Source organism: Eleutherodactylus coqui, chromosome 3 (assembly GCF_035609145.1).
Source record: "Eleutherodactylus coqui strain aEleCoq1 chromosome 3, aEleCoq1.hap1, whole genome shotgun sequence".
Taxonomy (NCBI): Eukaryota; Metazoa; Chordata; class Amphibia; order Anura; family Eleutherodactylidae; genus Eleutherodactylus; species Eleutherodactylus coqui.
This window is the reverse complement of record NC_089839.1, coordinates 278,750,912-278,775,737: the sequence shown is the minus strand read 5'-3', so window position 1 is coordinate 278,775,737 and position 24,826 is coordinate 278,750,912. Positions and strand designations below refer to the sequence as shown.

The following is a 24,826-nucleotide window of genomic DNA, read 5'->3' as shown; positions in this document are numbered from 1 at the left end:
TAAACTATCCTGCTCAGCTTCTTCAAATAGAAAAATCAATTGGTGTGAAGAAGCTGAAGGAGAGACTTTATGCTACACCTGTAAACGACATCATCCCCATGTATCAAAGAATGGTTGTACAATTCACACTAAGCCAAGTAATTGCTGCTGAGCGCCAGTGCATTCTCATGCAGCAGAGGGAGGACATGCCAAGAACTTGTTGACTCAAACTATTTCCTCTTCCTGCACCTAAATTACACAATTACAATAAAAATGTATATTATGTTTAAATTAGTTTTCACCTTCAGCAATGTAGTGAAGCCTGAGGCCTCACTACTTACAGTGTCACATTAAATGGAAATGGAAAGTTGGAACAATGCCTCTATGGCGCCACCTGTTGGGAGGCAGCATTCCTGCAAGTCAATGTCTGACCTTTCAACAAGCCTTGTAACAATGACTGGGAATAAAAGACAAAGTCTTCGCCAGAAGGAAAAGATAACCATGCACAGACAGCTGTTTTGGAAGCTTTGCCCCTCATCAGTGTAGAGTAGGTTGCTGGCTTGGCTGGGTGAGAGGCCTTTGACATGGGTCAGGAAGAGTATAGCTTCTTCTTAGGAGAAGAACCTAGTGAGAACACTTTTAAGGCCATGTATGCTCCTCTGGGAAATGTATGCATAAGCGAAGATGGAACAATGCCTCCTATTGGGAGGCAGCATTTCTGCAAGTCAATGTCAGACCTTTTAATAACAATGACTGTAAATATAAGTCAAAGTCATTGTTACAGGACTTGTTAAAAGGTCTGACATTGACTTATAGGAATGATGCCTTCCAATAGGTGGCGCTGTAGAGGCATTGTTCCATTTCCTATTTACATAAATTTCCCAGAGGAGCATGCATGACCTTATAAGTCTCCTCACTAGGTGCTTTCTCTAAGGAGAAACCATGCCCTACCCGACTAACATTAACTGGGATGCTCCATATCCTACCATCTGCTTTATTTACCCCCATTCCCCACTATATACTGGGGAATCCATGTTTTTAACTCAGCTTTGTCCCTAAAAAATTCCAGATTTCATTTGGAAATGTTCTAGAAACCCGAGCGACCATTGGGATTTTCATGCTGAAAGCTTTACCGTACATTTCATTTTATATCATTTCTACCCATGGGGTCTGCCAGTCCTTAATGATACTGATAAGATTGTTTGAATGGAATTTGTATTACTCGCTTCGCACATTTGCAGTATGTAAAGACAATACAACTGACCTTTTGCAACAACAATTTGACACTTTGAAAAAGGCAAACAAGGAAGGTTTTGACAGAAACTAAGATTTTACTGTCTAATCTGATATTTAAGTTATTTCTGGAGCAGAAGCCAATAAATAAGAGATAGAAATGTGATGTGTAATCTGCGAGTCTGAAGATCAGATGCTCACAAAAAACAGCAGCTAAAACCCAGAACAGATAAATACTAGATGAAATGTTGATGGCTTTTCAAAGATTTCCATGTTTTCCCAAAAATGAGTAATTCTCATACAGCAGCAAGGCAAGTACAACACTATATAGACTTTCAAAGGGTGGATAGGGACAGATGGCTTAACAGTGTTGCCTTATCATCCCATTCTTATTAATGAATGTGGATATACTGTAGATTACTATGGAAGCAGGAGAAGCTTGTAAATATCTCCAGTGAACCCCAAGAAGTTCTTATCCCCCAAAATATTTCATTTTTGGCCATCATCTAATATACATGGTTTAGTCGAAAAGATGGATCCAACGCCATATCTCAATACTGGTGTCCTATATTGAAGTAGCAATAGTGTACTTTAATAGAAAGTCATGGATGCACTACACAATGGTATGGGGCATGAGCCCCTGGGAGCCCCAGAACATGGATTTCAATCTTCTGCTGTAGCCCCTGTAAGAGATAGAAATTAAAACCCAACTGCAAACTTAAAGAGTAGCCTGTGAGAAGCAGAAATCCAATTTCCACATCTCTTTAAGTCCCGTGGAACCGCTGCTATGACTGTAATAATGAAAGCGAACTCGAAGTTGCCTCCTTCTGTTAAGATATGGGCAGATCATCCCGGAAGTCATCCACCATTGTCTGCAGAAGATTCAGGTACCAATCCACATTGAGTGCTCTTGGAATAAACACAAGTCCAATGACGGCTCCATGCATGCTCCTTAATTGAGTTAATCTATATCTCTAACAGGGGCCACAACACAAAATTACAAATCCATGTCTTGTGTCCCCCACTATTATAGTGTGGCACATCCATGCCTTCCTGTTCAAGTAACAAGCAAAGTGAGGGGCAGTACTCCAAACGATGGATGGGATGATGAGAGGCTCCAGATACAACCAGAATCCACAGAATATGTGGAAAGCAATCAGCCAGAAAACACTAGAAGACCCAGGAGACATTCCAGGAGGTTTATGAGATAAAGAAAAAAGAAAAAGAAAAGCCGAAAAAACATGGAATTTCCTTAGCCACAGAAATGTATCCAAAAGTTTCATTTTATTTTGTGGGGTTTCAATCACAAATCAAGTGTACAGCAACGCGTTTCGGCCTTTCTCAAGCTTAAAATGCAATTTTAAGCCGAAACGCATTGCTGTACACTTGATTTGTGATTGAAACCCCACTGAATACCCCACTTTTTTCTTTATCTCATAAACTTCCTGTTCAAGTAAGCTATTGTTAGTTCAATATAGGACACCAGTATTGAGATATAACGCTGGATCAGCCTTTTTGTCTATACCCTGTGTTTGGGGTTTTTAGGGTGCTCATTAGTAGATACCTCAAGAACAAAGACTGGAGATGCATTTTCTAGTCCTCAGGCACCTCAGCACCATCCATCTATACATATATCTTATCCAGTCAAGTTTTTATTCCTACAAGTGGAACAGATCATCATTTATGGTCAGCAATGCTGCATTGCTGACCATGAATGATGACATGCTCCACTTGTAAGAGTAAAAACTTGAGATCCCTGAATTTAACTCAAACCAAGATGCCATGAGTAATGCCTATAGGTTACTGCATAGTTTTCTAAAGTATCTTGGTAATGCTGGCTGTAGACATAAGCAAACAGTTAACCTAATCAATAATTATCAAACTAGGTTCCGCTATCAGAATGGAGTTTTTTTTTAGAGTGATTGTCCAGAACTTCACTATTCTATCCTCAGGATAAGTCATCATTACTTGACTGGTGGGGTCTGCTGCTCAGGATCTCTGCGATCAGCTGTTCACTGGGCTAGCTGTCATTGCAGACAGAGCCGAAAGCAAACAGTTCTGCTCATAGTTCAGCAGCCCAAAGCTGGTAATGCAGGTGTAGCTTTTGAATTCAATGAGAGCTCTGCTTGTATTACATACCCTAAATTTGCCTATTATTTTAGTAGACTGGGAAAATAGTATCTATAAAGGAAATATATGCATTGGACAGGAGGATTGATTCTGCTTGATCATGTATTACCCAGTTTTAGGTGTTGCAGAAATATGTGGTGACCACTATAGACCAGGATCGAAGCAAGGATGAGGCTGGCAGGTTAATGGTGCTAAGGGCGCCAACAAACTACTCCACCTTATCTAAAGTGTTTAGCTACAGGAACAGAGCAGACAACTGAACCTCTGCCCCAAGTAAAGGAAAGTCATAGACATTAGGTTACTGGGGGATATAAATACAAAAATATAATATCTATAGGCAGCTTAAAGAGTTCCCCACTAAAGACATTAATCCACTATCCACAGAATAGCTGATAAATGTTTGATCGATAAGAGTCTGACCGCCACTGACCCAAGAACTCTGCACTCCAAATGCCCCATGTGAACAGAGCGGTGGTGCGCATGCATGATCAACACCCCATTCACCACTATGGGATTGAGGGAGATCATTGCGGTTGGCAATCTTCCTCCATCTCACAGAAGAGAGTGGAGTGGTGGTCACGCATGTGCAGCATTGCTCCTATTCACTTAAAGGGGTTGTCCCGCGCCGAAACGGGTTTTTTCTTTTTTCAATAGGCCCCCCGTTCGGTGCGAGACAAACCCAATGCATGTGTTAAAAAAAAAAAACGTTTAGTACTTACCCGAATCCCCGCGCTGCGGCGACTTCTTCTTTACCTTACTAAGATGGCCGCCGGGATCTTCACCCATGATGCACCGCGGGTCTTCTCCCATGGTGCACCGTGGGCTCTGCGCGGTCCATTGCCGATTCCAGCCTCCTGATTGGCTGGAATCGGCACACGTGACGGGGCGGAGCTATGAGGACCAGCTCTCCGGCACGAGCGGCCCTATTCACCAGGGAGAAGACCGGACTGCGCAAGCGCTTCTAATCGGGCGATTAGACGCTGAAATTAGACGGCACCATGGCGACGGGGACGCCAGCAACGGAACAGGTAAGTGAATAACTTCTGTATGGCTCATAATTAATGCACGATGTACATTACAAAGTGCATTAATATGGCCATACAGAAGTGCTGAACCCCACTTGCTTTCGCGGGACAACCCCTTTAAGACTTTTGGGGTATGCAGATCTTGGAACCAGTAGGGATCCAAACAGTTGGACCCCCAGACATTTATCTTCTATGCTGTGAACAAGAACAAATGTCTTCAATAAGAAAACCCCTTTAAAGGGAACCTGTCACATCCTATAAGCACCCATTCTCCTGCTGTCACCTGTGCAAGTCAGCGCTTGATCAGTAACTTTGACTCTTTTTTCAGGCGGTATGTGGGTACTCCCATAGAGAACAATGGGGCTACATACACAGTATCTGAAGAAAAGAGTCAAACTGACTGACCGAACACTAGCTTCTACCAGTGATGGTGCTGGAACTTAAAGCCGGGTAAAGATAAAAAGCACATCCCTAGACTTCTCGCTTCCTGTCCTATAAGCACCCCACCTTAGTTTATGGTGCTTATACGATGTGACAGGTTACCTTTAAATTAGTTGCTTTTCCCTATAGTGGAATTTTATTAAGCTCTTGTACTCATGGAACATATTTTTACTTGTAGGTATACCATGTTTCTTCTAAAACAAGACGCTGTCTTATATTACTTTTTGCTCCAAAAGAGGCACTAGGTCTTATTTTCAGGGGAGGTCGTATTATACTTTCCTAGCGAGCTCGGTCCAGGTCCCCCCTGCTGCTCTCCATAGCTCTGACGCGCTTCCCGCAGTTCTCGGCCGCTCATACAACATCACTATCTGGTTTAGGTATTCCTAAATCCCGCCTCCAGGATGTAATGGCTGTGACTGGCTGTGCAGCAGTCGAAGAACCAATCAATGCAGTGCTCGATGAATCAATGCGATGGTTGTGATTGGTTTATTCAGAGCTGCATTGATTGGTTGAGCAGCGGTGGAAGAACTGATCAACAGCCATCATGTTGTAGAGGCGGGATTTATAAATTGGCTGAGCAACGTCCAATCACAGACGTCGCATTGGTTCATGGAGCGCTAGCGCTACCATTGATTGACTGAGCAGCAGTCGAAAAACCAATCACAGCCATCGCTTTTTTAGAGGTGGGATTTATGAATCCCGTAACCAGTAAGCAGTGTTGTACGAGCGGCTGAGGACTATGGGAAGTGCGTCAAACCTTAAGAGAGCAGTGGGAGGAACCTGGACCGAACCTGCTAGGTAATGTATTCTTTATTTTTTTATGTATTGTAACTAGGGCTTATTTTTGGGGTATAGTTTATATTTCAAGCCTTCCCAAAATAAGGCTAGGGCTTATTTTTGGGGAGACGGGGTAATATGGTTGTTAAGAAAATTATCGTACATTTTTTTTATGAAAGTGCAATTAAATATAATGGTTTTTGCTAAATTCATCAAACACAAAAAAGTCAACAAACAAGTGATTAAGGCATCCACCGAAATTGTATCAGTGAAAGAAAAAAAGATAACATGTTTTTGTCTCATATAAATATGTTACAATTGATAAGCCCTTTTCTTAGTGGTATTTTTCCTTTTCAGCATCCAAGAACACAAGGTCAATTTTAACGAGTGGGATTATTGCATCAAATAACTCACATCCTCATCAAGAAGCCTGAGCAGGGCAGGTTACTTGACAAACGCAGCAACGGCTGAACCAATTAGCGACTTTGACATTTTCACTTACTTGATTGTGGTTTTCGGATTACTGTATAAAGAATGCATTATTCTTATATGTTCTATAATAATATTCCAATTGGTCAAGGTAGGATGAACTTGCACCACTCTGGAGGCCTCAGCTCCGGCAGGTCAGCCATGGTCACCGCAGAGGAATCATTAAAGCTTGAGCAATCACTCTGTTTTTATGGACTTATTGACAACGTCTCAGAAGAGTGCAGAGTAAGCACCTTACTTTATTTTAAAGATCATATGCTAATGTCCCACTGTTGGCTGTTAAAGCAATTATTACTATTGTCTTAAAGGCAATGTAATAAAAAATGACCTATTGCTTAAATCAAGTTTTTATGCTCAATTTTTTTTCAAATTTTTGCTGATTTTTTAAAAATAATTTTTCATGTTACTATGTATATATATTTTTTTAGAAATCCTGAAGTTCTGCAGTTTTCACACTTTCCATTAAACCTAATAATAATTTGACACTTCTTGTTCTTCACTAATGTGAAGAACAAAGAGAGTGGGTGGAGCAAGCTTGGATTGGTGTCTGGAGATTTGAGAGGCAGTGATGGAGCAGTGAATGAAAATTGAATGTGAAGACTAAATGGAGGTGCCGCCAACCAGATGAATGGGTGCCTTAGTAGAAGTAGACGTGAAATGTTGAGTGAGACAGATGGAAAAACAACTGCTACATGGCGCAATCTTCCAAGGATGCAACTTTTGGCAAGTGTAGAAAGTTCAATTTCCCTTCATTACATAGTACACCAGCAAAGAAATGTGTTTTGAAGCAAAAAGTCTCTTCATCAGTCAAGCTGGAAAGCAGACAGCTTTGGCTGTAGCCAATTGAAAACTCTGTTGTACATAATTGAAATTAGAAATCAGTTACCAACTGCAACAGGAAGCGCTATGTGTATGCAATGCTAGTGAAAACCTAGATTTGCCAAAAGCTTCCTCATTGGAAGTTTGGGCCATGTATCAGTTATTTTTTTACATCTGTCTCAAAAAAATCACCAAAAATTAAAAAATATGTTTAACAAAAAAACCTAATTCAAGCAATAGGTAATTTTCTGATGATGCAATCCCTTTTTTTCAAAGGCGCTAAAATGTCATTAATTAAGTATTTGAATAGTCCCATTTTCTTTTTGTAGGTTTTCACCCCTCATCTAGTTTGTTCTGGTTCCTGACTTCCTTCCATACTGGTTCCTGGCTCCTGTAGAGATCAGGGACCATGATTCTTAGTGCTGGCCGGGCACAGACTCAGTAGGGTCCTATTGAGCAACGGGAGGTCACTGATCGCATGCGTGGATTACGTTTCTCACTGTGTATGTAGAAGGGTTTTTACACACCCTCAACAGATCACCCAGCCAGGCAATGAACTATTGGCATGGCGTACATTGTCCCGGGTGGATTAAAAGATTATGATTAATGGGACATCTCTGTAAGGCCAAAAATTAATATGGATCTAAATCACGTGACCATATCTGCAAGCATTAAATCTACAAGCAAATGGGTAGAACATTACATTGAAAAGTTCACTGCTGTGTACGAAGTAGCTGAATGGCCCTACACTATGTAAAGTAGGAAAACCCATTTAGGGTAAATTCGCACTTTGTGGAAATGCTACAGATTTCTTGCAGGATTTCCACTGCGGATATGTGATGCCCACCATCCCCTACAAAGTGGAACTGGAAAATAGAAATTTTTCTATATATTATATATACAGCATTTCAGCCTCACAAGCTAATAGTCTGATCAAACTCGTGTGGCACAGGGTGTTGAGACAGTAGAATGCAGTCCTAAGCTGTCACTCACAACCTGAAAGTTGAAAGTTCAATCCCCGCTTGGTTCAGGTAGCTGGCTCAAGGTTGACTCGGCCTTCAATCCTTTTGAGATCGGTGAAATGAGTACCCAGCTTGCTGAGGGAGGGGGGGGGGTAATATTACCTGAAAACGCTGCAGAATAAGTTGGCGCTATACAAATAACAAGTCCCTTCCCCTTCAAACTATCTAAACCCTTCATGGTGATGACCTCCAGACGATACTGGTAATTCCCATATGCTAAACTGCCAGTTCCCTACTGATAACCATAAGGTCAGCTTCACAGTAATGCCCAGAGTGCCAGCCTCTTAACAAAGCACAACACAGCTATTCCATTGCTAACCTCAATTCTCCGCCGCTGCCAACAAATATTTGTGAGCAGAAATGTCTTCTTCCAGTGCCAACCTCTGCCATTAGAAACTGGCACAGGAAAGGGTGTCTGTAATGTAGCAGAACTCCAATACTAATGACCTTTTCAGGGACAGAACAAGAATAAGTGCAGCAATGGGCATGGTATCTGCACTTATTCCTGTTCTGGGAAGGGTGCTGCCTGAGGTTCAACCTCACCTCATGGATTGCGCACAATGCAAATCATATAAAAAATAGATGTCTGACCAAAAAATCTAATGGAAGTTTGATGAATCTATTTTCTACAGTAAACCACGTAGGCAAGCCATGAAAACATTAAAGAATACTTCCCTAGCCCATTCCCATTTCTGTCTAACGATTTAGCCTTTTCGTATATTGTGCCGTCCATTCATGGCTACGAGACAGGATAGGATGGGAAAAGACTGTGCTAATCATTAAATAGAGCACAACATGTGCTGAATGTTTAATTTATTAGTATATGGATTAATTGGTGTATGAATACACAGAGCTCAATTCTATGATGGAAGATGAAGGCTATGACAACGGCTTTACCTTGGGAGATGATTGGCGGGTTGAGCCGAACATGGTACATAACAGACCGTACAGTCCAGTGCTGAATTAGGGGATATCCAGTTACCTCACTGAAGTTAACCATACCTGTAAGAAAGTAAAGATGAAAGTGTTTCAATATTTTTGTTATGCGTAACGATAAATGTTTAATTTGTCGTTCAGATACTATAATGGTACTTGTTTAACATTTGAAAAATTGCTGACGTAGTTACATAATTTATACGGTTGAAAATACACACAGGTCCATCAAGTCCAACCTAAAAAAGCTATGTTGATCCAGAGGAAGACAACCCCCTCCCTGAGGTGGAATCCAGTTACCTCATTTTAAAAGAAAAAAATTGCACTAATGAATATCAGAATGCAATCCTGCATCAAAGTTAGTCAGTCAATTAGTCAGTCCTTGCAGCACTGGGGTCCTAGGGTCGAATCTGACTAAAGACAACCCCTCATTGACTTTGTATGTTCTCCTTATGTTTGCTTGGGTTTCATTCCATAGTTACAAAACATACAGGCACAAGCCAATATCAAGTGATTAAAGGTTATTATCTATCTACTTTACTTTAATCATGCAGGAAGGGATTCTGCTAAAAACTTGATTAACTGGCATGCTGTACTGTAAAGGCCTATTTACACACAACGATTATCACTCAAAATTTGTTCAAACAATGGTATATGAGTGATAATCGTTGCATGTAAACGCTGCCATAGTTCACAATTGGCTGAACGATGATTTTAAGGAGGGCTTAAAATCCACCATTCACCCGGAGTTAACAGGGATCGCACACTGTGTTCTGCATGGGAGTCAGAGATTACATTGTACAGTTCGTGCGAGAACAATGGAGCTGTGTGCAGAGCTCAGACCATATGCCCTTTTACACAATTACCTTTGTGTGTAAATGGGCCTTAAAGGAGATGTCCCGCGCCGAAACGGGTTTTTTTTTTTTTTAAACCCCCCCCCCCGTTCGGCGCGAGACAACCCCGATGCAGGGGTTAAAAAAACCACCCGCACAGCGCTTACCTGAATCCCGGCGGTCCGGCGTCTTCATACTCACCTGCTGAAGATGGCCGCCGGGATCCTCTATCTTCATGGACCGCAGGGCTTCTGTGCGGTCCATTGCCGATTCCAGCCTCCTGATTGGCTGGAATCGGCACGTGACGGGGCGGAGCTACACGGAGCTACACGGAGCCCCATAGAGAAGAGGAGAAGACCCGGACTGCGCAAGCGCGGCTAATTTGGCCATCGGAGGGCGAAAATTAGTCGGCACCATGGAGACGAGGACGCTAGCAACGGAGCAGGTAAGTATAAAACTTTTTATAACTTCTGTATGGCTCATAATTAATGCACGATGTACATTACAAAGTGCATTATTATGGCCATGCAGAAGTGTACAGACCCACTTGCTGCCTCGGGACAACCCCTTTAAGACTCTCATACAAAAGGTACAGTATATTAAACACGCTTAGGGCTAGCTCACATTAGCGTTGGATGTTCAGCTGCTGAATTCTGTTTAAAAACAAGCCAAAATAGCGTAGCAGACTGTACTATTTTGTCTCATAAAAAGGCAGAAGCCCGATTGGGAAACAAGTGGACTGATTAGGGTCAATGGGGTCTGTTTGGAACCTTTTGGTTCTGTCATAAGGCGGATCTGTTCTTCCAGGGGGTGCCATTTTTCTGCTCCCCGAACAGAGCAGGAAAACAGGACCTTGAGCGCTGATATGAATGAGTCCTTATTAGGACAGAAAACCTTAAAGGAAACCTGTCACCGGTTTAACGCTGCCTGAAACATGGGTATTATGAACTCAGGAAAATATGCCCATTCGGCCCAGTACCTGAAATGGTACTGCGATCCAGAAAAAAAACATACATAGAAGTTTGATTTGGAGGTCTTGAGACAAAGGGCTGGGCAATGCCGGGCTGTCCCTACACGCAACATCAAAAGCGACAACTCCTCTCCCTGCTTGTGTATAGGGAGAGGAACTGTCCTTCTTGATGAGGCTAACAAGGCCCACCTCTTCGACTCAAGAACGTTTTTTTGAAACATGGCAGAATAAATCATACATGTGACAAATCTGCACACGTGCCCCGGGATCATGCTGCCCGTGGTTCAGGCGGCACGAACATGGTGACAGGTTCACTTTAAGGAAGGATGCTCCCAATATAATCTTAAAACAACACAAGCTACTTGTTTTTTTAATCAAAAGAGTTTCATAAATTATTTTCTTTGTTCAGTCTTCTGCATCTGGATTTGTGAAATTGCAGTTTCTGTGCTAGACACAGAGAGAATATTTTTATTTTTCCGATTGTGTGATTTGAGTGACAGAAGAGCTGAAATAAAAAAACTTGAAATATAGTAGTTGCCTTATTGAAGATCAGTATTTTTATGCAGCTCGCTTTATGCATTACAGTGGAAGTGTGCCAGTCCACTGTCAGTCCCTGGATCATGGAGATAAGCAAATAAATCAAGGACCTTGACATGAAGACGGGGATAATGTGCACTATCAAATAGCAGGAGACAAAACAATGTTTAATTTAGAAATTGCAAGTCACTGTGCTTAAAAATGACTGCAACAAAATGAACTGTCTGAAACTCCGAAGTGATGAATGAAGACTCTGATAATATTTATGTACCTGCTCAGGAAAGTTGTGGTTTTCGTAGAGTCTAATCTCTGTTTATCTGCATCATATGTGTGAAGACTGACAGGTCGATGCGGCAAGCATAAAAAGCGTTGAATATAAACAAAGAATTCTATGAAGTGTTCTCACTGGCATAAGATCTATGAATGTTACATATAGCTGAAGACCCCCATATACCAAGAGGGGAAAAATAATAGTCATGTGCATGGCCAGCCTTAGCTGTGTGTACCTATGCGGCTGCCACTAGCTTGTAGGGAGGGTACCAGGTAGATATAAGCTGGGGGCAATCACCCCACTTAGGTATGCCCGGCCACAAGATACAACACTGTCTTGTGGAGTTAAATGAAGAATTACCCTCATGGCTCTATCTCTTCTTCTATGATGTTCCCAGGTGCCGCAGACAGCTCATTGGCACCCTTGCAACACAGTCACTCTTTTCTTCTACTGTATTTATGTTATGAGCATTATATCCATATACTGAAGTTGGTTTGTGCTGTATTTACATTATGAGTTTGGTTCTGGTGCTGTATTTATGTTAAGAGCTTAGTTCTGGTGTCGTATTTATGCACTGTGTTTGGTTCTGGTGTTGTATTTATGCTATGAACTTGGCTCTGGTGTTGTATTTATGCTATGAACTTGGTTCTGGTGTTGTATTTATGCTAGGAACTTGGTTCTGGTGTTGTATATATGCTATGAACTTGGTTCTGGTGTTGTATTTATGCTATGAACTTGGTTCTGGTGTTGTATTTATGCTATGAACTTGGTTCTGGTGTTGTATTTATGCTATGAGCTTGGTTCTGGTGTTGTATATATGCTATGAACTTGGTTCTGGTGTTTTATTTATGCTATGAACTTGGTTCTGGTGTTTTATTTATTCACAGAAGTGTTCTAGTCTGGGTATACTGCTATCTTGTCGCTTTAATGCAGACAGACTGTCTATCAGTGCAATATGTGTGGTTTTTTTAAATGTTATCACTGGGAGTTAAGGGTGGGGCAAACAAAATTTCTCATAGGGTACCATTTAAGCTAACATTGGCACTGATCATGTGCATGTAAAATTATTCAGAATATCTTGGTTGCATCTTCAGTTGAAGTCCTTGTGAGTCTAACGTAACATGTTAGATATCAACTAAAATCAACTGAAGGTCTGATGAAGATTATGAAGCTGTTACATAGGTGAAATCCATGTGAGTAAAGAACTTGAGAAATTCAATCAGTAAAATCCTAACTTGACATCAAGAGCTAAAAGTTAACTTTCACTGCAGTCAAACTAAATATTGTACATGGGTCAGTGATCGGCTTGACAAATGTTCATACTCGACCATTGATGAACTGACAAATGCGCATTTATTGGCTCATCAGATATTTTATGCAGGCATAAAAATCCTCATTTTTTTGATAGCACGTCTCTCCATATAAACAGGGGGTGTGCTGCCGGCAAAAGTGGAAACTAATGGCCACACAAATGATCACAGGTAATAAAAGAGTGTTTGTGCAGCCATTCATTCGTACAAGTCTTGTCCTGTCTGTAGTTTTTTTAATTAGCGTGATCGAATTGTTACATCATTAATCAGCATTCATATAAGCCATTGGTGTGCCCATCTAAAAGGATAGAAACATTACTTCCATAGAAACATTACTTGGGGGTCCTGAAAACATGTACCCTTGTCATGGGTGCTGGAAGAGCATGAACAAACTCTTATGTCTTGCTGGGATAGGGATGCAACTGAATATTTTCCCTGAGTGAAGTAGAGTCTAACCACAGGCGTTTAAAACACTGAAAGGAGTGGAGTTATTTAGTGGAGTTTCCACACTTTGGAGTTGCTTCAGATATTGCAGCATCCGAGGAGCGGGCCCACAGCCGAGGAGATGGCGGGGAAGATAAGGCTTAGCTCGGGACCCATCCAAGTTACTGCTGGGGAAGGTCACAGGGAAAGTGTAACTAACGGTTACGTTAAAGTTTGCTGTAACTCGTGACACAAACATTCCATCCTCTGCAGTGAATCCTGAAGTTGTAATAAATAGTCCATAGACAGGGATAACTTTCTGTACAAAATCGGGAACGGTCAGTAATGTCTGTTTACTTAACTCCAACAAGAAAACAGTAGTTCAGCACAAATTACACTTCTTGACGGCGGTATGACAGGGAGGCTCTCTCGGGGTAATCCAGATAATCCACAGTCTCAGTTATCTGTGTGATCCCGCTCCCGGCGACTTTCTCTCTCTTCTACTTCTCTACCAGTCAACACTCACACTTCAGGTGCTTTCCTTCTTTCTCTCTCTCGGTGCTTAAGTGGTAACACTGACACATCCTGGGTAAAATAAGCCCAGGCCAAGCTGAAGGGTATCGTTCAGCCTCTTCCATTGTCTATGCACATACCGACACATGTCTATGGAGTTCACTCACTTGCGGACTCCAACAACAATTCCCTTAGACTGTCTAGATTCACTCAGACAGCCTAGACTCACATAGCCTCCTTACCAACATATATATAAAACACAGTCAGATGACATACAACATGATACATTTTTCAGGCATAACCCAGGCATTAACCCATTCAGAGGTACAATACACATCACAAATGTACACTGCATAGAAGACGCTGACAATACAATGGCACAAGACAAACATATAATATCATGGAGGGGCCCCGCTAATTTTGGGCACTACACTATCCCTGTGCCTGCCTTGTAGCATAGATGGAATCATTTGGTCTTCTATGATTTTCTTTTGCTAACAAAAATTAGTTCTTGAAGTTCAAATAATATATAATAGATTGTTCCCGATATTGCAGGACTACAATATAGGTGCTTTCCTGTAGAAACATCCCCACTCATGCCCATATACTGTCTGACATTACAGCTCAACTCAATGCGTACTAGCTGAGCTTCATATATCAGACACAGCCTAAAAGCAAGAGAGAAGAATTATTAGAACTTCATGTAAATTATGATAATTGAAACTAAAAACACAACTTAAATATTTGCATATCTGTTGAGGAGCTTCTGAAGTTCATGAACTTGCCCAAATTCCCATCCCATCTGTTCTGAGGTTATCATGAAAAACCATGGATTTCTCTACTACAGACAAGAAGCTAAAACTAATGATTTACCATAAATGTTTATAAATGGCAGCAGAGACACATCCGGGTCCTAGAGCCTGAGGTGGTCCCTCTGTCACATAAGAATACACCAGTATCATAAATAGCACATGGTAGGTAGGTTGGGGGTCCTGTGACAGATTTCCCATTGCAACCCAGGAGCTTCAGCTTACATTTCTATAGCAGCAAGATACTTGATAAACTGTATTTTCTAAATCCTAATGCAAAGAAGGAATTCGATTTTCGCTAGTTGGGGGTACCATTATTTTTTTTTTTGCCTCCAGGTAATGCATCAGATGATGTAGAGAAGAACCATGCACCAGGAAGGACATAGTCGTTAGTGGTTGTAGATGCAGTGATAGTACCCAATAGATGCTCAATAATTTTGGTTCGTTAAGGGGCTTGCATAAAAGCACCATCTATTGTTGGAAGGCAGTACTCCTGCAAGTCAATGTTAGACTTTTTAAACAGGTCTTATAACAATAACTGGGAATTGTGAGCCAAAGCCAGAAACCATATGCAGACAACTGTTTCTGGGTGATTGCCCTTCATCATGGTGCAGTAGGTTTCTGGCTTGGCTAGTGAGAGGCCTATAGATGTGGGTCAGGAAGGGTCTAGTGAGCGGCCTATAGAAGTGGGTCAAGAAGGGCAATCACCCCGGAAAAAACTGTCTGTGTATGGTTTCTGGTTTTGGCTTATATATCACTGTCATTATTACAAGACTTGTTTAAAAAGTCTAATATTGACTTGGAGGAATGCTACCTTCCAATAGATGGCACTGCGGAGGTATTGTTCTATCTTGCCATTTGCATATTTCCCGGAGGAGCACGGATGGCCTTATAAAAGTGTAGTGACAAAGACTTATCACTACAAAAAGAATGTATATAGTATCCTTAAATTTATGTATGTCACTTTAATTTACATTTGATTTATATTGGATTTGGTGATTGGAGGACTAACAACTCCCACTTAGGGAATAGACTAGGCAATTGCTAGGCTCTAGGTTGTATGCTCAGAGCAGGACCTAGAGCTAGAGTTGAGCGAATACGCTCGTCCGAGCTTGATGCTCGTTCGAGTATTAGCATACTCGATAGTGCTCGTTACTCGAGCGAGTACGATGCCGAGTTCGACCCCTCCCCGCATTACCACTTCCGGCTGTGACGTGCCAGCGTCCGCACATCCACAGCAGTATGTGGCGGTATCTACAGTCACCAAATTTCGGATTGCTGTGTATGGGAATATTTACCTGTATTGGAAGTTGTCGTATTTTCCTAAATCTACAATTAAACGTGAGTTTCACCTATTTGACCATTTACCCCACGTCCTGGGGCTCCTTCTCACTAAAAACATCTGCACTGGGGCACATGTTACACCAACTTTCAGGAGCAGTGTCTACAACCCCTAACAAATCAAAAACTTAGTTTGTAGCACAGCCAGGGTGGGAGGGCAATTATCTGGCTGCCCCTCAGTTCGGCCAGCTGCGGACTGGCGTCACAAACTACCACCACCATCACTCTTATTCCACCTATTTTTCTCCTTTGTCGTTTGTAGCAGAGTGGTTGGGGGTCAAGATTTATAGTCACTGTGAGCTCAAGCTGATCTCCCAACATCCTGCACACTACATAAGTCTCCTCACACACCTTCTAGGTGCTCTCCTGAAGGAGAAACAATGCCTTTCCTGAAAAAAATTTATGGCATGCTTCATTGCACTCCATATTATAAAGGCATTTTCTTGAGAATACAGCTACTTTTGGAGGCATTATACAGAAGTATACAGAGTGTCATGAGTAGAAACCCTTAGATATGAAAAATTAAAGGTGACCATACACCTTATGCTCATTCCGCCACCCATACACATTCTTGGTCAGCTCAACCAAGTGTGCATGCGTTCTCAATGAAGAGGACGGAATTAGCTGCTGCCAGACTCCTCTGGAATCTCTCATTAGAACAAAAGATCCTTCTTTCCCACAACATCTGTCATTGGGGAAGAGTCAGAATACCCCAATATACATTATCCTACCAAAGTAATTAGACACCTAAGCAAAGCTTAGACATCAAAACTAGTATCTATTTACATATGTTAATATTTGGTGGGGCCTTCTTTGGCCCTAATGACATCAGACACTCTCCGTGCTATACTTTCTTCTAACATCTGATAGACTTTAGATGGTATTTACCTTGTTTTTTTTCTGAAAACATCTGGCAAGTTGTCTCAAAGAAGATGGACACTGTTTATACTTCCTAATCTGACATTCTGGTTTGTTGCACAGGCGTTCAGTAGGTTCAGGTCGGAACTCTGTGCAGTCAGTCCAATCATAGAACATCCATATCCTCAAACTAATATAAAATAGTGTAGGATCTGTGACAAGGCACGTTGTCTTGTTGGAAGTATTGCTGGCCATGCCCAGAGTATTGCCACATTGTCAGCAGCACATTAGTGTCCACAATGTCAGGTGTTTATGGTTCTTGCCACTACAACCAACGGACTCAGACCATGCCACATAAAACATCCCCAGATCATAACTGAATCTCCGCAATGCTTAACTGTTGGCACAACACACTCAGGCAAGAGGTGTTCCCCAGGCATCTCCACACCCAGGTATGTCCATCTGATTTCAAGATGAAGTAGCGTGATTTGGCACTCCATAAATGTTCTTCTTTTACTCTTCTGTCCAATGGCGATGATCCTTGCACCAGTTTAGTTTGCCAAAGCATCTTTGAAAGAACTTGCCAAACAGGATGAATGGAGGGAAATACCAGCTGAAGTGTATCAGACGTTAGTAGAAATTAGGCAATGGAGAGTATCCAATGTTATTAGGGTCAAAGGAACCCCACTAAGTATTGACGTATACTATTTTTGATTCTTGCTCAGGTGTCCAATTACTTTTGGTAGGACGGTGTACATTAGATGGTCAGTCAGTCCCACCGAAATCAGCAGGTCCGTCCGACATCCATCTAATCATGTATATGGCCACTTTTACTTTCAATCAGATTTCATGTGAGATTGTCCAACTCACCCAATACACAGTGCAAAGAGAGTCTTTGTATGATTTCTATTTGTACTAGCCTTTCTTCATCCATCGTCACCTTTCTACATACATTCCCAACTATAAGCTACTTCTAAAGTCAAACTCCTGATAAATTATAGTATGTGTGATTTATAGCACTTACCCTACTAAAGTGACAAGATTTATTCACGACATGATATATGGTGTCGGATACAAAGACCAGTAAGAGATGATTGTTAACTTTATGATAATCATTGTGAGGATAAATGCAAAGAACTGTGAAATTACCCCTTGGAGCACAAATAAGATTAAAAACTTGTATCCATTAATTTAGGTCTTAATTGATCGAAATCATCAAATGAGCCACTCTGCAAAGTTGTGATATCACATAATCCATCTGAAAACCGGTATGTGTCAAATGGCGCTAGAATGATGATTAGCACAGTACATAATCCGATTTAGATAATGCTGTCCCAGAACACATCAATACTTTATCATTTCTTTTCGGTGAAACAATGTGTTATTTAGAGGTAAGGGAATGAGTAAAAAGACCCTTTATTCATCCACACCTCCCACAAACACAGATGAGTTGGTTAATGCATGATACACATTAGGAGGTTTATCTGTGATTGTATAGAGGAAAGCAAAGAAGAGAATGTAGCAGGTAGCGGTTTTTCCTTTTTTGTGAGAAGGGTTCAATGACAATAAGTTGGTCACTGGGGGTTAGGGTCCTTTTACATGGGACGATCTGTGGGTCAACAGATGTCTGATAGGTCGTCCCAGCGATAGTCGTTCCTGTGCTTTTACATAGGTATGACCATCGCTAGTGAATGGAGGTGGAGTGGGGCTGCCTGCGCACCTCCATTAACCCTTTGCAATCCAATTTTGGATTCAGGGTTTCCTAGGGTGCTTTCTCTTTCTGCTGTTATACAATAGTGCCATCTGCTGGCTAGAGCCAGTACTGCAATATGGGACATGCTGGAGAAGCCCCCGACAACAGAGCGGCCAGCAGTATACAGTAAGAATACCCTGCCAGACTTCTTTCGACATCAGAGCTGTACAGCATTCAAATAAAATGTCTTTAGACGTCAGACAGTGGATTGGAAAGGGTTAAAAGTAAGCAGGTAGTCATTCATTGCCTGTTTATAATAAACGATTTTCTGCATGCAGAAACTGAACGCCGAACGAGAAGTGAAAGACCTCTTGTACATCGTTTAGTTGGTACATGCATTTACGCAGAATGATAATCGTTACGAATCTCGTTGGATCGTGCAAATCTCTATGCTAATTGTTTCATGTAAAAGCGTCTTCAGGACTCCAACAGATGAGCGTATTCCAAAATTTTGGAATACGCTCGCTCCTGTGCAAATTTTTGTACAGAGAATTAGTGTCACCCAGCCCTGATTTAAATGGCTATTAAGCCAAATGAGGTGCCGGTGTTTGTGGGTATGCACAGTGTTTGGCGCACAAAATAGAGCAAGTGCTACATGGAGAACTGTGCATGCTCTACAGACCTGAATAAAGGGTCATGCATTGATTTGAAGGACTGCTGTCATCCAATAGGTGGCGTTGCAGAGGATTGTTCCTTCTTCCTTACTTGCATATTCCCCAAAAGAGCATGGATGGCCTAAAAAGTCTCCTTACTCACCTTCATGGCGCTCTCCCTAAGAAAAGATGTTACCCCTCCTAACCCATATCACAGGCCTCTCGCTAGTCAAGCCAGGATCCTACTGCACACTGATGAGGGGCAAAAACCCCAAAACAGCTGTCTGTGTATGGGTTCTGGCTTGGTTTTTAATTCCCAATCATTGCTCTACAGACCTGTATAAAGGGTCATGCATTGATTTGAAGGACTGCTGCCATCCAATAGGTGGCGCTGCTGAGGATTGTTCCTTCTTCCTTACTTGCATATTACCCACAGGAGCATGGATGGCCTTTTAAGTCTCCTCATTTACCCTCTTGGTGCTTTCCCTAAGGAAAGATGTTACCCCTCCCAACCCACATCACAGGCCTCTTGCTAGCCAAGCCAGGATCCTACTGCACAGTGATGAGGGGCAGAAAACCCCAAAACAGCTGTCTGTGTATGGGTTCTAGCTTGGTTTTTAATTCCCAATCATTGCTCTACAGACCTGTATAAAAGGTCATGCATTGATTTGAAGGACTGCTGACACCCAATAGGTGGCGCTGCAGAGGATTGTTCCTTCTTCCTTACTTGCATATTACCCACAGGAGCATGGATGGCCTTTTAAGTCTCCTCATTTACCCTCTTGGTGCTTTCCCTAAGGAAAGATGTTACCCCTCCCAACCCACATCACAGGCCTCTTGCTAGCTAAGCCAGAATCCTACTGCACACTGATGAGAGGCAAAAGCCCCTTGGTTTTTAATTCCCAATCATTGCTCTACAGACCTGTATAAAGGGTTATGCATTGATTTAAAGGAATGTTGCCATCCAATAGGTGGGACTGAAGAAGTATTGTTCCATCTCCTTGAAATCAATAGGTTCTATTCTCCACATTTTGTATGCAGGATTTTTCCATGTGCAAAAAGCACTAAAATACACTCATCTGAAGGAGCCCTTATATTGTAGTGACCTCCAGCAATCAGATCATTTCTATGCGAGGACCTGCCAGAAAGTGTTAGATGCTGCCCATTAAAATCAATGGGTTGTCCATTGATAAATGTGTAGGATCTTGAGAGAGGGATGCATTTTGTAGCTGCACTCCATTTGGTAACTGATGTTCTCAAATGAGATTTTTTCTAAATTAGACAAGCCATTGAAACTGGAAACACTGAAATTCTTGGGTTGCCCCATCCTAGAAGGATTGGATATTTTGGATTTCAACATGACCAGTACTTTACTCCCCGGCGACAGTTTTTGACAGCAACTTATTTCCCGTTGTCCATTAAAATACACATCTGAGTCTGATGTCCAATCTGAACAGGATGTCTATACTTGTATCACGGCTGGCTCGCTGCACCCACCCAGCATGACATCAGATTGAATGTAGACCGCTACCGATCCGACTGCTATCACTTACCTACGGATGGATGATAAAAGTCTATTCTGGTACATGCCCTTTAAGGAATGCATTTAATCTTTGGGAATATGCATTATCTCCCCACGCCTGGCCCAATTCTTTCTGTTTAATCAGGGTCTCTATAGCCAGATGATGCCATTTCTTGAACATCATAGTCATACCATGAAAGATATGGCTGTACATTCTCTCTGCTGTGACACAAGTAAAGTTTTATTCAACTTCATGATGGATTGTTGCGGAGTGGATCTTGAAGGACAACTGATAGGATCGGAGTTTTCTTGAACGCAGTTGGATATGGTAGGGTTTGGCAAGGGCATGGCATCCACTATGTATAAGGCAGAGTCAGCAAACCTTTGCAGAGCCAAAACATTCTTGCTATCCTTTTATCATATTAATAGAAGGTCAACCTCATCTGTTTAAGTCATGTTACCAATTTACATAAAAGGAAGATAATGTATGTGTGCATAAGGTTAGAGCGTGAGCTAAAAAGAAGAATGCAGACAGCTCCGGTAATAGGTGAGTAGAGAGTAATGACAGATCCCGTTTATCTATGAAAGCTGCTAATTAGACAGGGTTCATACAATATCGGAGCGCTGGCTACGCAGCATATGTTAGAGTGGGATAAGAAGGTGTCTTAGGAAAGCGTAATGGTTCGATAATGTCACCGTGCTGATTAGTAATGACTTCAACTGGAATCTTCTGCCTGTGAAATTGTGAGTCTGAACATTTTGACTTTAACTATTTGCAAGCAAAGCTCCGCAGTTGTCACATTTATATAATGGAGTGAATGCTGTAAACCACAGCTTACAAAAGTTGTATGCCTACTGTCTTGACTGATGAAGGTTAAAAACATTTATCTGGTGCATGCAATGCTTAAAGGGAATCTGTCATCTCCTATAAGTACCATAAACTAAGTTATATACCCACCCCAGGAAGTCAGTGCTCCGTCTACTTGTATGACAGAGAACAGTGGAGTGCATGAGCATGGACTGAATAAAAAGAGTCATGCTGATAGATGGGGCGCCGACTTTCCAGGGTGACAAAGCGGGAAAGCGATGATCAGTAAGTATAAAAATTACACCCCTGGACTCTGTGGGACCTATCCTATAAGCACCATAACTTAGTTTATGACAAGTTCCCTTTAAAGATTTAGGTATAGGGACAAAAAGGCCAATATTCTAAATACTTCAGAATATAAAGGGATCTTCCATAATTAAATATTTTTTTTAACATTGGTTAATCTGTTGCCCTCATCCACTCCCGGCTCAATTATTGCAACTCGTTGCTGATCGGCCTCCCCTGCACCAGACTCTACCCTCTCTAATCCATCCTGAATGCGGCAGCCAGGCTCATCCTCCTGTCCAGCCGCTACTCGGATGCCTCTGCCCTGTGCCGGTCACTGCACTGGCTGCCCGTTAAATACAGAATTCAATTTAAACTCGCTACCTTCATCCACAAAGCCCTCCACAGTGCAGCGCCCCCCTATATTGCCTCTCTCATCTCAATCCATCACCCAGCCTGGGCTCTCCGCTCTGCTAACGAAACTAGACTGAGCGCCCCTTTAATTCGAACTTCTCATTCCTACCTCCAAGACTTCTCCAGAGCAGCACCGGTCCTCTGGAACGCACTACCAAAGCCTACCCGAGCAATCCAGGACTCGCAGAACTTCAGGCGTGCTCTAAACACGCACCTCTTCAGGGAGGCATACCGCATTCTCTAAACAAACCCCTCTGTACTCCGCCTGATAACATGTTTCCTGACCTACTGACTGCAATCCCTGCTAGCCATTATAAACCGCCCCTGGCAGTCATACCGTTTCTGCCATCACATGGCTAAATGTCTGACCATTGTCTACGTGTATAGCATCCCTCACTCTGCACCTCACCATACCATGCACATCTCCAGCCCTTTACCTTCTGTATCACCCCATTCCTTGTAGTATGTAAGCTCGTTGGAGCAGGACCCTCACCCCTATTGTTTCCATCAGCTGATTACTATATGTAACCGTGGTTCTGTAATTTTTGTACTTTTGTCTTTCTGTATTCCCCCCTGTCTATGAAAGCGCTGCGGAATATGTTGGCGCTATACAAATAAAGATTATTATTATTTATTATTATCTGGTAGTTGTCTAATCTAGATACATTAGAAAATTCTTCTTTCTTTTCATTGTGTCTTCTTTGTAATAGACAACAAACGCAGCTTCTGCAGTCTGATCTTGCAGTCATACTCCCTTCCAAGTGTTCCCTACTATTCTCCATTAGCAATAGCTGATATGGGGATAGACAGAAGAGACCATTTCACGGTACCAAGGCAGCAGACCGGAAACATAGTGTGGCAAGTGGGGTTACTCGCTTGCGGATCGCCGACCTCTTAGACCAGAAATGGGCACCACATGTGTAGACATCACTCCAAACACTTGGATTTCTTTAAAACTTGTGCCTGCCATTATTTATTTGTACAGCACAGCAAATGTATGTGCACAGCATTCAACACGAAGTCCATAATTCAGGGTTCACAAACCACAGGGTTCCCATCACTAACCCCTCCCAGGGCGTTTAGAGGGCGTCCTCCTCTTTCAGACTGGGTGACGGGTCCCAAACTGGTCGACACCGGACCACAGGCTGCAAGTCCCAGATGAGGCTCCTTCACCCTCTCTGGCTGGCAGCCAGCTTTCTATCTCCTGAGTGTGACAGGAACTGATCTTTTAACTTACTTCCTGACACCCAGGTGTTTTCTCTTTTTCTGCAGGTTCCAGAATGCCTATCTAACCCTCTCTGCAGGCTCCTCTGTACACTGCACTCCTTCAATAGTTGGTGAAGTTCATTTGTAAAGGGGAAACAGACAGACATGGTCAAATATACTAGCCAAGTCGATGCCAAACTAGACAAGAATAAGCACCCTTCCCACATTACCCACTGAGCAATAAGGAAATGGACCTACCTTTTTGCTCAGTGGGTGATTTGAGAAGGGTACTTAACCCCTTGTTGCTAAAGGCATTCTCGTACGGTGTTATATGGTGCTTTTATGAGGTGACAGGTTCCCTTTTAAGGGGTTGTCTGAGATAAATGACGTATTTGAAAAGGCCTACCTCATGGAAAAACATAACAAAGGGCTTGTGCTAAGCTCAGCTCTCCTCAATCACCGCTCATCCCTTGCCGGCGGCTCCAGGTCTTCCTGCTGATGTAATGCATACAGGCTGGAATCAGCCTGAGCCGTCTCATAAATGGGCTGCTGCAGCCAATGACAGCAGTCAGCAATCATACTCCGCATACTAAAATTGTAAGCTTAATTTTAGATGGAGTATAAACTGCACTGGGGTGAGAAGGAAAGTGCCAAACATCAGCAAGTTATTCCCTATCCACAGCATAGGGGAAAACATACTGATCGATGGGGATCTGACTGCTGGTACCTCTACCAATCCCAAGAACAGAGATCTGGTGCATCCAGGAATAAATGGAGCGATGGCCGCACATACATGTTGCCTTTCCATTTATTTCAATAGGACTGACAACTGCTCCATTCATTCCTGGACATACGAAATCCCCATTCTCAGGATTGGTGCAGGTCCCAGTGGTCAGACCCACACCAATCAGCAAGTTATCCCCTATCCTGTGTTAAGGGATTAACTTGTATTCATGAGACAACCCCTTTAATAATCCTGGAATGACCAAGTATTGGATGAAAAAAGGGGGCAGATTTGCTTCTCAAAATACAACAGTTTTCTGGTGCAAATTTCACCAATAAAAGTGTCTCACATGCTTTACACAATATTTGCTACGTGCTTTTAGATGCTTTTGGAAGTTTTTCCAAAAAACAGGGCTTGACCCAAGTTGCACCAAAAATTGTGTAAAATTACAGCAAATTGTGCCAAAATTTGTAGTGAACAAAACCAAATCATAGGGGGTAAAAAATTAGACTAGGCAGTCTTAAAATTTAGCAGATTTGCCATCCAACTGTGATGAATCTGGTACATTACAGATTGTGGGGGAAATTGACTAAGTCCAGCATCTTCAATGTTGGAGTTAGTATGATTTTTTTCGGCAAACGGTGCACTTAATACATGAAAAGGTGAAGATCTCTCTATGTATTAAGTGCATCCCGACATCTCCATGAGGCTTCTCAGAAATGTACACTGAGTCTGACTTGGCATAGGTATAAATTCTACATACATCTGTCGGTCCAGGTCAGTCACACCCCCTCCTGACAAGCCCCTC

The 24,826-nt window shown here is 42.2% G+C and overlaps 1 protein-coding gene across 2 annotated transcripts in view; it reads right to left on the bottom strand.

Annotated features, from left to right (window-relative positions):
* Positions 1-24,826, bottom strand: part of ASTN1 (astrotactin 1) — a 516,497-nt gene that overhangs the window by 55,122 nt on the left and 436,549 nt on the right. For both annotated transcript variants that reach the window (XM_066597485.1, XM_066597486.1), the window contains exon 15: positions 8,813-8,917. In XM_066597485.1, the coding sequence (XP_066453582.1) occupies positions 8,813-8,917 (105 nt within the window). The remainder of the gene's footprint in view (positions 1-8,812; positions 8,918-24,826) is intronic.